At 40.6% G+C, this 14,731-nt stretch overlaps 1 protein-coding gene across 5 annotated transcripts in view; it reads left to right on the top strand.

The window, feature by feature from the left end:
- znf423 (zinc finger protein 423) overlaps positions 1–14,731 on the top strand; it is a 129,882-nt gene that overhangs the window by 97,469 nt on the left and 17,682 nt on the right. For all 5 annotated transcript variants that reach the window (XM_061822841.1, XM_061822845.1, XM_061822840.1 and 2 more), the window contains one exon: positions 13,669–13,800. In XM_061822841.1, the coding sequence (XP_061678825.1) occupies positions 13,669–13,800 (132 nt within the window). The remainder of the gene's footprint in view (positions 1–13,668; positions 13,801–14,731) is intronic.

The raw sequence follows: 14,731 nt of genomic DNA, 5'->3' as shown, positions 1-14,731 counted from the left end.
CAATAATTTACCTCTGGTAGCAAATGAGGTAACTAAAGGACCTTTTAGTAGGAGTAGTAGATGATAACTTTCAGACCACATCATTTTAAATAATACATCTTTATATGATAGCTCACGATGAAAGATTACATGCATTGTATAATTGTTCCTCTGATGCACAAGCGAGATTTTGATTAAATTATCCCTCTGTTGATAAAGATGTAATTTATCTTCCCTTTCATATAATTTACCAACTGTCATCATCCACTTGCATATTGGAATGTACGAAACATTCCGGAAAATGTCTAGTGGGACTGTCGTTGTGTATGACCATGCATTTGTTGTTATCTCCATAAGTGCAGACTTCACCACATGTAAAGTTTTGTATAGGCATGCCTTTCACTTTCTAATTAACAAATCTGGCTGTAAAGCTTTAATACACCAAAATCCAGCGCAATTTTGTCATTTTCTGTTCTCAAATGTAACTGTTTACCTGAGTGTTCTTCATCGCTGTTCTCGCGTGTGTCAGTTGCTCTGCGGGGCTGCCTTTCCATCTATCTTTGGGGATTCTCTTTACAAGTTGCACTCACGCGCACACACACACAAATCTCTAGGCACATGTATATTTGATTCCTGCCTCAGAATAATTAATAGCTGTGTGTTGATTTATTTATTTGTTTGTATTTGAAGCAGACAAAGGAAAAGTGTGTGTTTTTGTGTGCTGGTGGGTGAGAGCAAGAAAAAGCAAGTTGTATATTATTTAAATGGAGTGCACTGGCAATTTAAATAGTTTGGCCAGGATTCCAGTCTTGGAGATGGTAGCAAAATGATTTCTTTGTGTTTGGGAAATAACTCAAATACGATCAGGTGTGCAAATGTGTGCACATATTTGGACATTAACCAATCTGATTAGCGACAATTATTTTCATTTGTATTTCTACACGCGCATGTTTTATACTGTTTGCAAGAATGCAGCCCGAATTAAATTATCTTGTATTCTCTAATGTCAGGAGGTTTGATGCAAATTAAAGATACATCATAATGTATTTAAGTAAATGTTCATTTTGGTTGCGTTGTGAAGGCCTCACACGCACACTCAATTCTATAGAAATGAGTCATGATATACTAATTATAAGTATGCTTGTACATATTCAGTTTTGAATTACTCAAACAAAGCCGTAGTTTGGCTGAATGTGACCCCATGGGACACACCATTTAGTGTAACAAGGCTGCAATATAGGAGGGAAAAATGGACTTGGACTCTGGTGGACTCAACCAATTTTTTTTTTTTTCAACTTAGTAGTTTAGTTCTTTTGATGTAAAGTGTGGCTCGTCATATCTACATGATAAACGTACTAAAAAGGTCTAGTTTTGTCTCATCTGATGCCAAGATTTGGTGACATGTAAAAAAATTAGACTGAGAGAAAGCCTCTCTTTTTTGCCCATTAAGGTCCAATAAAAGGTACAATAAAACCTGTACAGCTTAGTTAAAAAAAAGATATAAAAATATAAATATAATATATATAAAAAATAATATATATAAGATATAAAAAAAATATATATATATATATATATATATATATATATATATATATATGAAAGCAGAACCAAGAATAACATGGTAGAAGACTGTTTAGCAAGTCTGCCTCACATTTCCAAGGATCTGGGTTCAAATCTGCCATTGCCTGTGTGGAGTTTGCATGTTCTCCCCGTGGCTGCGTGAGTTTTCTCCCGGTACTTCATTTTCCTCTGGTATTCTAAAAAATTGCAAGTTAAGGTTAATTAAAGGCTCTACATTTCCTGTAGGTGTGAATGTAAGTGGGAATAGTTTATATGTGCCTAGCACTTGGCTGGGAAGCAGTTCAGGGCATACCCTGCTTTCCGCCCAGTCGGCTGGGATAGGAGGATAAGCAGTACGGAAAATGGAGGAATGGAACAAAAAATAAACAAATGTTATTTTAAACCTGTGGCTGAATTAATTTATCATTTTTAAAGTCATGGAAGGCAGCCCACACCTGCCCCCATTAAAAAGTGCCTCGCTTTGAAGCAGTGCTTTCTTCTATTATGCCACCAACCCCATTGCTAAGACATACATGTATGATGAAGATTGAACATTGTTTTTTTCCTGGTACTAAACAGTAGTTGTCTGAAATCTCTGCAGCTTCTCCAATGTTGCTGTCAGCCTTCTTAACCAGTTTTCCTTTTTCTTGTTTATCAATTTAGGAGGGACATCCATTTCTTGGTCATGTCACTGTTGTGCCATATTTTCTAGACTTGATCATAACTTCCTGCTTCATGCTATATTTAGTACCATCTTCTACTCTTCTTGTGAGTGATACCTTTGAACATACCTATAATGCTATGGAAGCTCTCCACATTTTAAGTTATTTGGAGTTAATGTGTATGTGAGGTCGTTACATCCTCTGCTCTTTTCAATACCATGTTGATTATGATTAGCATAACATTAAGGCTTAGATCTGAAATTGTTCAACTACTACTTTACACTCCCTAAGTAGGGTTGCACTATATAATCGACTATACAACAACACTATATAGTGAGCTCATTCATAACCTTTTGGACACCGCATGGTGGTATGATAATATCAAAAATGTTAAACAATAACAAAGTAGGCTGTTGCGGTGTGTAATAAAAAAAAACTTAATGAACAGATTCGGATACCACTACAAAGTGGTCTAAGCCTCATTTTGGTTGGCGAGTGATTTCGGACACAGCATCAAGTTTACAAGCCCAAAGGGTCTGTTTTACACTGATCCCAAATAGTGGGCTCTTTTTGTGCATTGTTTTACTTGGGTACTAAATTGCATTATCTCTCATTCAAACAGATTGTGTATGTTTAACAGTTGTAAATGTTTTTTCCTGACATATTTTATGAAGTGTTGAGGATTCTCACCACTGACTATTTGAGAGAGCACTGCAGGTTCAATGGTAACACAACTTTACTGTATTACTGTATTTATTGAGCACTTTAAAAACACTGTTGCTGAAATAAAGTGCTGCACATAAAAGAAATTGAACATAAAACAGTCAAATCCCAGTTTAGCAATGATGCAATAGTCCCAAAAAAAGGGTGGGGGAATAATAAAGTAAAGGAGAAAGTTAACAGAGTGGCTGAAACAAGCTATTTTTTTTTTACTTCTTGAATCTACTCAATAAAACAAATGCAAAACAAATACACTTAAACTTGTGAATTTGAAGGGTTCATGGAAAACAAACAAAACATATTACAGAGTTACAGAACAGAAATCTGTTCCTCCAATAATTTTGTGGGAAGACTCCCTGCGCATTAAAACAAAATTTAGTTGATCTTGTGATGATCCCGATGAAAGGAAATGCAAAGTTTTGTCATAGCTGAGCATAACTCCTTTTTGTGACCAACCTAACCCTCAGACCATTCCAAACTGGAAGAGATTAGATATCACGATAATATTTCTTTAGTATTTCAAAGGTGTTTACATCTGCAGAAAAATTCGCAAGATGCAAACTCAGCCAGCGCACTTTGTCTCAGGTTTAATAAAGCACATCACGTGTGCTAATTAAATCTGTTTGCAAATATTCCTACCACAATGCGCAAATTGAGCTGTGCGGTCATTGAGTGTGCTTAGCAGACACAGTCCTGGCTGTGCCTTGTGAGTGGATCCGCTTCCACATCTGATTGTGTTTTGTAACCAAATTTGCTTCCATTTTTGCATGTGTAAACCTTTAGCTTCATCATAATCAGTCCCAAAGAACTTAACAACAATTGGAGGCTGACTAGTTAAGGACATTTGAAGTGATTTGGGTATTTCAGAAAATGTGTGCTTTCTTTGGTGGATTGTCTGCAAGTGTACAAGTGCTTTTCTTCCTCTTGAGTTTCATAAGCGGGCTGTGGGCATCCTGAAGTCGGGCGACTCAGTCTTTCCACAACTTGACCTCCAAGCAATGAAAACATTCTCATTGCAATCCTCATTGGCTATGATTTCAACGTTCATAATTTGTGTATTATGTTATTTTGTGCCTCTTCGAAGCTCTCGTGGGACTCATATTTGCAGCCAGCAGGCATCACACACAACACACACATACAATATGTGCTGTGGGAAGTCTCCAGCCGTGTTCCAGGTACCTGGCAAGCTTTTCCACACGTGACCTAGTCATTGATTTACTGTCTTCATTAGCACGCCATCACTCTCGTGTGTGTGGGTGGGGATGTGTGGGTGATACATTTGTGCTTTAGGGGGGGCAGAGTTGTTTTCTTGTCTTTTGTCTTAAGTCTTTTCCCAAAGTTTAGAAGCAGTTTGAATGAAATCATTCTGCCATCAGCCTCCTTTATAGTTTATTTCCTAGCCTACTAGTATCAAATAAAAGTGTAGTACTAAAAAAGAAAAAAAAAAACGCTGTTTGTTTTGTTTGTAGAGCCACAGCGAGGTGCATCTTGGCATGCCCCGGCCTGGCATTGCTATGGAGGGTGGGGGTGGGGGTGGTGGTGGTGGTGGTGGTGGGGGGGGGGTTCATGGACACAGGCTTGGTGGGGGATGTGTAGGGCGAGGACATGGCGGACAGGCTGGAAGCAAGGTCACTCCTAGTGTGTGTGCGTGTGTGTGCATGTGTGTGTGTGTGTGTGTGTGTGTGTGTGTGTGTGTGTGTGTGTGTGTGCGTGCGTGCTTGTGTCTGTGTCCACGTGACCCACAGGATACCACAGGCTTCTGTCTTTTTTCACTTCATATTTATTTGTAATTGCACTTTATGAGTAATTAAGGATAAATCTTGTCGCGCATCATTTCAAAACCCAATTTTTCACTCATTTTGCAGAGCGGTTGGATGTACTATTAGTTCCATATGAATTGTTTTAATTGAGACTAAATTAGCTGTCAAATTTGAGCCAAACACTTGTGGCCTATCTGTTATCTCGTGTCTCGCTCACGTACTCCACCTTTCTCCCTCTCTCTGGGTCCAGATGGGCAGCTCGCAGGTTAACTGGAACAGCTGGAGCTGCATTATTAGCATCCTGCTGTGCGTTCTTATTGGCTCAGCTCTTCTCTTTCCTGCTCTTTTAGGGATTGTCCTTTTAGATCCCGTACCATAGCGCATTGTTTTGTAGTGCTGGAACGGACAAATGGACTAAAGAGGGAATGACAAAAATAAATGCGCTACTTAACACACGTGATGAGTGTGCGAGCCCAAAATGTGTGCGCGTGTCATTGGTGGGTGTCTATCTTGATAGTTGTTTTCGTGGTATTTCAAAGATGCTGCAAGGATAAGCCAGCTAGCTCCCTCTGACTCCCCTTGAGAACACAGATTAAAGAATCACACAAACACACACCAGCAAAAATAAATATATCCGATACGCACACACACGCACGCACACAGGCGTGCACACACTAGCTGCAGGATAGGATTATATAAATGTAGGTAAACAGCGTCGCTTGCATTGCTCATGTACATCCAAAGGAATGAGGAGTGAATCACATGTCACAACATCACATCCCCCGGGTTAGCCTTTTGCCAATCACTCTTGTCCTCTTTTGCACTTTACATCCATATTGTCTGACTATGTACAAGAAAATTGCACATTTTCTCAAAAAAGATTGATAGATGGTCAAATATGACCCATCAGCTGTCATCTTGACAACTATGTAGATGAGAGCCTTGTTTATGGTTACCATGGTGATTAGCCCTCGATCCAGACATGCATGCTATGATGCTATCCCTGATGGGCGGGCGATGAGTGCATGTTCAACTCTGTCATAGCCTTTTAAATCTAGTCGGTGTTGAAATATTTCTCAGAAATCATCCCTTGGGCAAGTTTACACCGATTCTCTATTTGGCAAAAAGTTTATTCCTTCTCAACAATCTTTTTTTTTCATGAATGCCAACAGTTGTCTAGAAAAGTGGGTCGGAAAATAAAAATACTTTTGATTGTTTAGCAAGAATTAGTGAAAAACCGCATGCTTGATGAGTGGTTAAGATAGCTGCCTAACAGTTCTGAGGTTGGGGGATTCAAATTGTGCTCCAGCCATCCTATGTGCCGTTTCCATGTTCACCCTTTGCTTTTGTTGGTTTCCTGCAGGTATGCTGACTCCTTCCTACATTCGAAAATCATAGACCCTATGTTAAATGAGCACTATAAATTGTGCTTGGGTGTGAATATAACTGTGAGTGTTTGTCTATATTTGCGCTGCGATTGGCTTGCAACCATTTCATGACCCGAGTGAGGATAAGCAATATAGAAAATTGATGGATGAAAGGCAAGTTTGTTTTCCTCAACTTTGACAGACAAATGAACATACACAACATGCGCAATGGGGGATCAAGAGATAATACATAAAAGAGGTGGTGGTAAAATCTATTAGAAGAAAGAATGGTCATTATGTTCTAAACGCTATGATAGGTGCCAGGCTTTTTCTCCTCTTTGCGTGTTCGTGGATGTGTGTTTATGGTTTATTCACACTGATTAAGCTTAATCCCTCCAGGCTACTTTCAAGCTTTCAATTAAGATTCTAAACAGAAATATACTCTGCATTCATTACCCTCATCCCTCCTAACAAGCTAAAAAGAGTGTGTGTGTGTGTGTGTGTGTGTGTGTGCGCGTGTGTGCGTGTGTGTGTGTGTGTGTGTGTGTGTGTGTGCGTACATTTGTGCGTTAGGCTTTCTGTGTGTTTATTGGAGGAAGCGGTAATTCCCTATTTTCCCGTGAAAATCCTGAGCGATAATTCAAGGCCGGAGCAATGATGTGTGCCGCTCTCCTTGTTGAATGTTAATTAAAGTCTCATTATGATACGATAACACAAGACATTCATATTAGCTGCTTGTTGTTGCGGTCAAGCGTTCTCCACAATTAATCGTGAATATGTCTTGTAATGGTGTTGTGAAGCCATTTTCAGCATTCGGCATATCAACTACGATAGAAATCCAGCAGGAAAAAATTGAGCCGTTTACTTTGATTGAAATCTACAGGACCTCTTTCATGTTCTGTAATATTCAACGACCTGTTATTCACAACTATGTAGACTCTTTATTTGTTTGTAGATCATTTCTAAAAATGTCACTTGTCATCTTAAAACAGCAGTTAAAAAAAAAGAGCAGGTAAAGCTCGTTACCGTTTTCACCCACAGTGTGTGCAAAAATCGAATATTTAAACTTAGTGCAAGCTTTGATGCATCGCAATTAAATGGAGAAACGGCACAAATTAGTGTGGGGGGCAAAGTCTTCATATAGAACCATGGAAGATACATACGAAAACTTATAAATCTAATATGGTGTCCTTGTGTTAGTTGTATGGCTGGTGTGTATATTTGTGTTTGTGTGCGTCCGTGTCTGTGTTTGTGTGTGATTTTGTAAATGGGGGCGTCTACTTTTCACAGAGCAGATCTACTAATATGTAATCTGAGAGGGAAAACCCATCCTTAACCTACACACACACACACACAACACACACACACACACACACCACACACACACACACACACACACACACACGCACGCACGCACCCAAATCTCCTTCCAATACACACATGCACTTGTCCACTACATTGACCTGCTCAATTTGTGCTTGTTTTCATTATACATAATCATCACCATATGCCAGTCTCGCTTGCCAATAGTGTGTGAATATTTTGCTGTGTGTACTGTATGTGGCTGGTTTTTTTCTTTTTTTTTCAGACATATTCATACGCCATAAACCTAGTTCATTATTCTAATAATATTAGAAACAGTTCATTATTCTAATAATATTAGAAACCTTCAAGTCTCTCATAGGAGCTGCCAATCAAGACAGAGAATGGAGTTGGTCGAATCTGGATTGGCAGCCATCAGTTCATCAACCTCCAAGATTTGATATTTCACAAACTAGAAATGACAGTGTGTTGTGCGTATGTTTATGTTATTTCTGGTCCCTTGAAATAGAAGTTTAAGTTTTATGAAATACCTTTCATCTATTCAAGCCTCCCCCAAAATACCATCATTATTTTTTCCATTTTTTTTACAAGAAAAAAAGCACTCTAATATTGTATTTTATGAAAACATACATAAATGACAATTAAATATATGGTAAAGGACCAAGCATTTTTTGCCACATTTTTCTTCAATGCCTTGGATGTTTTGCTGCTCTTTTTGTGTATGTATCCTGGCCACGTGGTGGCAGTATATTACAGACACACATAGATTGTTTCATATTGTTTGTTAGTCTTATATATAGTACAGTATATAATGATCACACTTATCTAAAACAAAGTGCTGTGGTAATTTTAAACAATATTTAGTAATGTTAAGTTGGGCCACTTGTATTACAAGGGACCACTGCATTGATTATCTCTCTACCAAGATCTTTCAATACACAAATTGTTGGCAAAAGTATATTCTTCCAGTAGCATTGTTGTTCTCTACATTCTGTTCAATTAGCATAAAATACAAGATCACAATGCTATTTTTCTTTTTTTTATTTAATTACCTTCTTCCAAGCAGAACAGGACACAAATTCCCACTGTTTCAAGCTGCACATTATGGGCATTTTTAGGATCATTTTAACCAGAAAGCATCTTCTATATGTACACTACCAGGATACTACCGCAGCTTCAAGTATAACAGCCAGTATAGTAGACATTTGAACAGCAACAGCATACAAAATGCATTGTTGAGTTGTTAGCTTGGTTTCTGTATTGTCTTTCTATGATTGTAATGTGTCCAAGAGGGATGCCAAAACAAACACACTATGACGTTTGCAGAATATAATAATACTTTGTTGTAAAGTACTGTACAAGTACAACTGTAGGTGCAGGTTGTTTTTTTTAATAAATTGTTGGTGGGTACAAATTAAAGGTTCAACAATCTCTCATTGTCATTTTAGGATATAAAAAAAAAAAGTCCACTCAGCAATAACGTGTATTCAGATGATGAAAATGTTGACATTTACCTCACGGAGTGATTGATAGAATTAAAGGTGAGACAGAAAATGAGAAAGCGAGAAAGTGTGTGTGTGTGGGTGTAAGATACCTGAGGGACCGCCACACTGCAGTATTCTTTGTGTGTGTGTGTGTGTGTGTGTGTGTGTGTGTGTGTGTGTGTGTGTGTGTGTGTGTGTGTGGGAGCAAGAGAAGCTGTGAGGGTGAGTAAGGTGGGGGTACACTTGGGACCCCTCCAGCACTGCAGCAGGTTGTGTGTGTGGTGTGTGTGGTGTGTGTGGTGTGTGTGTGTGTGTGTGTGTGTGTTGTCCAGCCCCCACACTACCAATGGGTCAATCTCAGCCCCCTGAACTCTCCAACCCCCTCCACTCAGTTGCTAAGGAAACACACCTTTAGCAAATCCCCTAGAGAGGTCCATATTCTTCCACCTACCATCCACTGCTGTCCTCCTTTATGCACTCCATCTCCCGCAATTTCGGCTGCCCCCCTCTGCCCATCTAGTCTTCCTTCCGTCCCACTGTGTCTTTTGGCTGCCGCCCTCGCCATCTAACGCCTGGCATCTTTGCTGGCTTCTGTACTGCAAGAGACACACTCACGCACTCCTATACTTCTTTCCCCAGACACATACAGCGTCATATAGTTTTGGAAGGAGGGGCTTGACAACTGCAAGTTGTGGCAGTAATGGGGGGTTGCTACCCAAGGGGCCCCTCCAGGCAGTGAGGCGATACCAATTGAGGGAAAATGGGCGTGGGGTTTTTAGGGTTAGTGGGTGCCTCAATACTCTAAGGAGGTTCACACTGTGTGTGCACGTGTGTGTCGGAATCTGTGCATGACTGTGGTATGAAACCGGGGTAGGCAGCCACCTTGGGGACCAAGGAGCTCATTTATGCTCTGCTGCATATTTAACTTTTGTGTGTGTGTGTGTGTGTGTGTGTGTCTGGGTGTTGATGCCCCCTTGTTCCTCTCCTCAATCAATTATGGTCAATGACCAAAGAGAGTGAAGGGTAAAATGAGACTCAAAAGCTAAAGCAAGGTACAAAAATACTGACATCCATCCATTCATTTTTTTATACCACTTATCCTCACAAGGGTTGCAGGAGTGCTGGAGCCTAGGCCAGCTAACTTCAGGCGAAAGACAGACTACACCCTGAACTGGTCGCCAGTCAGTGGTAGGGCACGCTCAACATAAATAAACACTCACATTCACAACTATGGGCAATTTAGCGTATTCAAGGAACCAAACATGCAACCTTTCGAGATGTGCGAGGAAAGCAAAGAACATGCAAACTCAACACAGGCACAAATCACTTCATGAACTGAATAGTTCCTTTCTCAGAATAGTTGAGCCCAACTGTGACCTTGCGGTGCACATGAAAAAAGTTCCCCGCAAATGATGACAATGGTGGCTGAGTGTCTGGATTGGTTGCTGACAAGGTGGCGGGCTCCACAGAACGTGAGCATTTCTTTCTTGGTGCACAACAGCTTTGAGAGTCCGTCCTTTCTCATCATGTGTGGGGTCTCTCAGATATTAAAAATAGGTTAATATTGTAAAAATGTTCATGTCTGTACTTGGGCTTGGCTTATTGCCAGTACAGGTTTTGAAGACTGATGGGTAGTACTGACTTGGGGCGGGGGCAACTGAGACCCTAGGTATCCTGATCAAACCCAAATCATCGATGTGGTGGGGGTGCATTGTTTCCCAGTTGCATGTTTGGGTTTTTTTTGAGTGAGGGGATGCGCGCTCAGTACCAAATAGGACACAAAAAACATGATGGGCACACTCAGCCACACACACACACAACTGGATGCAAACACATACACAAATGCACATAATAGGAGTTTCAATGATGGGCATCCAGTCAGTTAGCACCTTAGCATCATAAATACATGCACATAGCAGAAGTTAATATTTTAACTTTCTGCAAAGTACTATATGGCGCTGACATTTTTCTACCTGAGTCACTGATGGTGTAGTGTACACTCGCCTGCCTTTGGTGTGGGCAGCATGGGATTGATTGCCGGTCAGTGATGGTGTTGATATCTGCCCTGTGATTCCGCCTTTCGCCTGAAGCTAGCTGGGATAGGCTCCAGCTTTCCCGCAACCCTTGTGAGGATAAGCGGCTTGGATAATGACATGATATGACATTTTTCTAGTTTGGTAAAAAAAAAAGGACACGGTAAAATGAAAAAAAAAAATCTCTTCTTATTTGCTTGTGGGTCACTTCAGCTCTCGAAGAATGGGCCAGACACTCCACTGGTGTCTCATGCCATGTTCTTGTGGAATATTAGAAGCTGGATTTGGGCTCTAGTATACATTCTGAAATAAAGAATCTCTTGGAATTTCAACACAAGAAGTCATTGGCTTTGTCATAGCAACCAATCAAGCACAGTGGGTATTATTATGGGGAATTTTCAGCACAGCAAAAAGCAGGCCTTAGCGTAATCAGCCTGCTCCAGGTACTGTACGCATTAAATTCTTACTAAATCTTTTTTTTTTAAGTGAAAAAAGTTCCTTCAATTCTGTTGTTCACTTCCAAATTTGGAGCATTAACCTTCACTCAGGCTGTCTCTTCTTTGTCTCTCTTTCATCCCTCTCTCCCTTGTGTTCTCTGTCCCAGCATGGGCCTCCCATGGTTGTGTGCATGTGCACACGCGTGTGCAAGCATGTGTGCGTATGTGTGCGTCAAATGCATGCTGTGAGACAAAGTGTAACGGCAGGATGCTCTGTGACTTTGTCATCTCACTATGGGTCACATACACAAACGTTCATACATGGACTTGGTCTCAGAGGGTGACAGCATACCAAGTGTGCGGTCCCCGCACATACTGATCAAAACAATGTATTTGTCACAAAAAAGAACTATTTCAGGACACACACACACACACAATCCGCATGGTGGTTGGAGGCCTGTGCTCGTGCCCTTGTTCCAGTCAGGCCAATTATATGTCGGTAAATCACTGTTTCCCTTTCAATTCTGTCTTTTTCTCTTCATCTTTTTCCTCATCCTTCACTTGTTTTACTATGTATAGCCATTAATATCGACCACCCCGTAAAATAACTTACCATATTCTCTCATCTAGCTTTACACAAAGATAAATTTAAGATTTTTTTTTTTTTTGTATGAAACTTGAATTGATTTTTAGATGCAGTGCAATAAATGCCTCCTCCACCTTCTTTCAATGTTTTGTTCCCCACCATGTGACTGCCCCCCGCCACTTAATTCTCCTAGTTAGTGATAATGAACTTCTAGCAGTCTCTCTAGGACCGGGACACTCTGGCGCCCCGCACAACTCAGCGGGCTTTGAGGTTTGTGTGTGCATGTGACAGGACAGCGGGGTGTTCGGGGATGCTGACGGTAGAGCGTACCATCCTCATAAACCTGTGTGGCACCCAACACACACACACACACAAACTGAACCACACCTATTGAAGCAAGATTAGTGCATCCTTGTTGGCCTTTCAGGCAAGAAGAGATGGGAATCTTCGTGTGTACGTGTGTGTAAGTGTGTACTTGTCAGTATTGGTGTCACGGATGTTTGACTGAAGATGTTATTAACTTCACAAATTCACAGTAGCCTGCAGCTTGTTGTGCTGACTAGTGAATGTATGTGTACATAAACATCGTGTTTTATTTGCGTCACATATCACAGGTCATTGTCTTGCATGCCCGTGAGTTATTAAACAATAGATTATCAGTAGAAATGTGGGCATTGTCTAACTGAATATTGGTGGAAACGTTGTGTATGATGGAATTGTTGTGTTCCAGCTTTCCACTGGATTTCATATTTAATCCTTTATTACTAATCACATAGGGGTGCTCACCGTTTAGCTATTGAGACACAGTGACACTAAGCCACATCATTAACTTTTTTCAATGGTATTACGAGCAGCATTCTTCAAGCAGGAAACAAAAAAAAATGCGCAGATGCAGACAGCAGATGGACTCATGGCCTTGTAAAAAGGAGCAGCCAAAAGAAATATAAAATACATTTCATACATTAGGACATGCAGTGCAGTTGTGATGTACTGTATAATATGAGAAACTGCAAAGCACCAAATTGTGCAGATGTGCACTAATAAAACTTCAAATAAAACATAAATGTTGTACTATTATATCATTGTGGTTTGGACTTTATGTCCAATATTTTAATGGTGCAAGTGTATGAGCTTTAGGCCATCCAAATTAATCAGCAACAGAGGAATGGAGATGAGAATAAATGGAGTGAGCAACGGGCTAAGTGGGGGACACAGTGGACAGGGGGTGGTCGGATAATGAGGACCAAGAGAGGGATGGGTGGCTCCAGAATGGAGATTTATCACTCACAACCCCAGTGGGGAGGAGAGGCAATTACCAATTGGGGCATACGTAGCACTGGGACTGTTGGGTGTTAAGTGTACATTAGGGGAACATGTAGCCAAGATGGGACGAGAACATACGTGGCTGACGTATCAACAGTCACAAATGCATGTGGTGCTAAGTCTTAACAAAGGAGATTGTTTTGTTTTATGTTTAAAAGGATGCACACTGTCATTTACACGTAGACAATAATGGAACATGCTGAGGAACTTTCACTAAACATCCTTGTAGCCCACCCGCAAAGTTTTCAAGTTGTCTGTGCCTATCCTGCTCCACATAATGTACTTCTGTCACTACCTGATGGTGTTGGTCGACCGACTGTATCTGCACCAAACATCTGTCATGAACACTGTATTATTAAGTGTAAAATATCATCCTGTTTGGTTTTTTTTCCCCACATTGCCTTCATGTACATATGTATCTGTCCTATTTGCAGAGGAGGGCATCAATCACGAGTGCAAGCTGTGTAACCAGATGTTTGATTCACCTGCCAAGCTGCTCTGCCACCTGATCGAACATAGTTTCGAAGGCATGGGAGGTACCTTCAAGTGTCCCGTCTGCTTCACAGGTGAAAGAAAAACAGCACACGTTCACCTTTAAGGACAGTCCGCAGGGAACTGTTGAGGCTGATCTTTGATTACACTTTCAGGCCCTTAGCCAACAATAAGTACAGTTTCGTTCCATATTTTTATACTAAATGATGGCGCAAGATAGGGGATGGGCAAATATACAAATATTTGTGCTTCACGGGCAAAGGATTTTGTAAATGGACAGGCAGGCAGCTGTATTGTTGCAGGTGAGCTGTAATAAATACATCAATAAAATGTGTGTGTGCAGTATATAAAATATCTCTTCTCCCTGGAGCTTGACTCTTCCCCCTCCGTCCCTCTCATTCACGCACATATGTTCTGTTTTACTTTGGCTAATCTTCATTCCTCTCCTTTCCAGTGCAGGCCTCCATCTTTCTAATTGTTCCTCCACCTGCTCCCTGCTTTCACTGCATATCACAATATCATCTGCTAACATCACGGTCCAAGGGGATTCCAGCCCAACCAAACAAGAAGGAGCTCAGAGCTGATCCCTGATGCAATCCCACCCTCACCTTAAATTTTTCTGTTACACCTACGCCACACCTCACCACTGTTCTGCTGCCTTCATACATGTCCTGTACTATTCTAACATATTTCTCCGCCACACCAGATTTCCGTGCGCAGTGTCACAGTTCCTCTCTTGGTATTCTGTCATAGTTTTTTTTTTTTTTAGTTATTAAAGTTATTAATTGCAAAACAATAATTAAAAAGAGCAACTACGTTTACTGGGTTACTGTACATGTGTTTTGCTGGATTTCATAGTATTTTCGGGGCTAATTAAGTGTTGCAGTCAAGATTCTTGACATTTACCTCCAACTATTACCAATTTATTCGTTAGGCCATGAAGTGTTGACCGACTACAGCTTTGTCATCATTGTTTTTAAGGTAATAATATTCAAGTCAAATGGA

This window comes from Syngnathoides biaculeatus, chromosome 6 (assembly GCF_019802595.1).
Source record: "Syngnathoides biaculeatus isolate LvHL_M chromosome 6, ASM1980259v1, whole genome shotgun sequence".
Lineage (NCBI taxonomy): Eukaryota > Metazoa > Chordata > Actinopteri > Syngnathiformes > Syngnathidae > Syngnathoides > Syngnathoides biaculeatus.
Note: the sequence above shows the minus strand (reverse complement) of the source record. Positions and strands in the feature narration are given on the sequence as shown.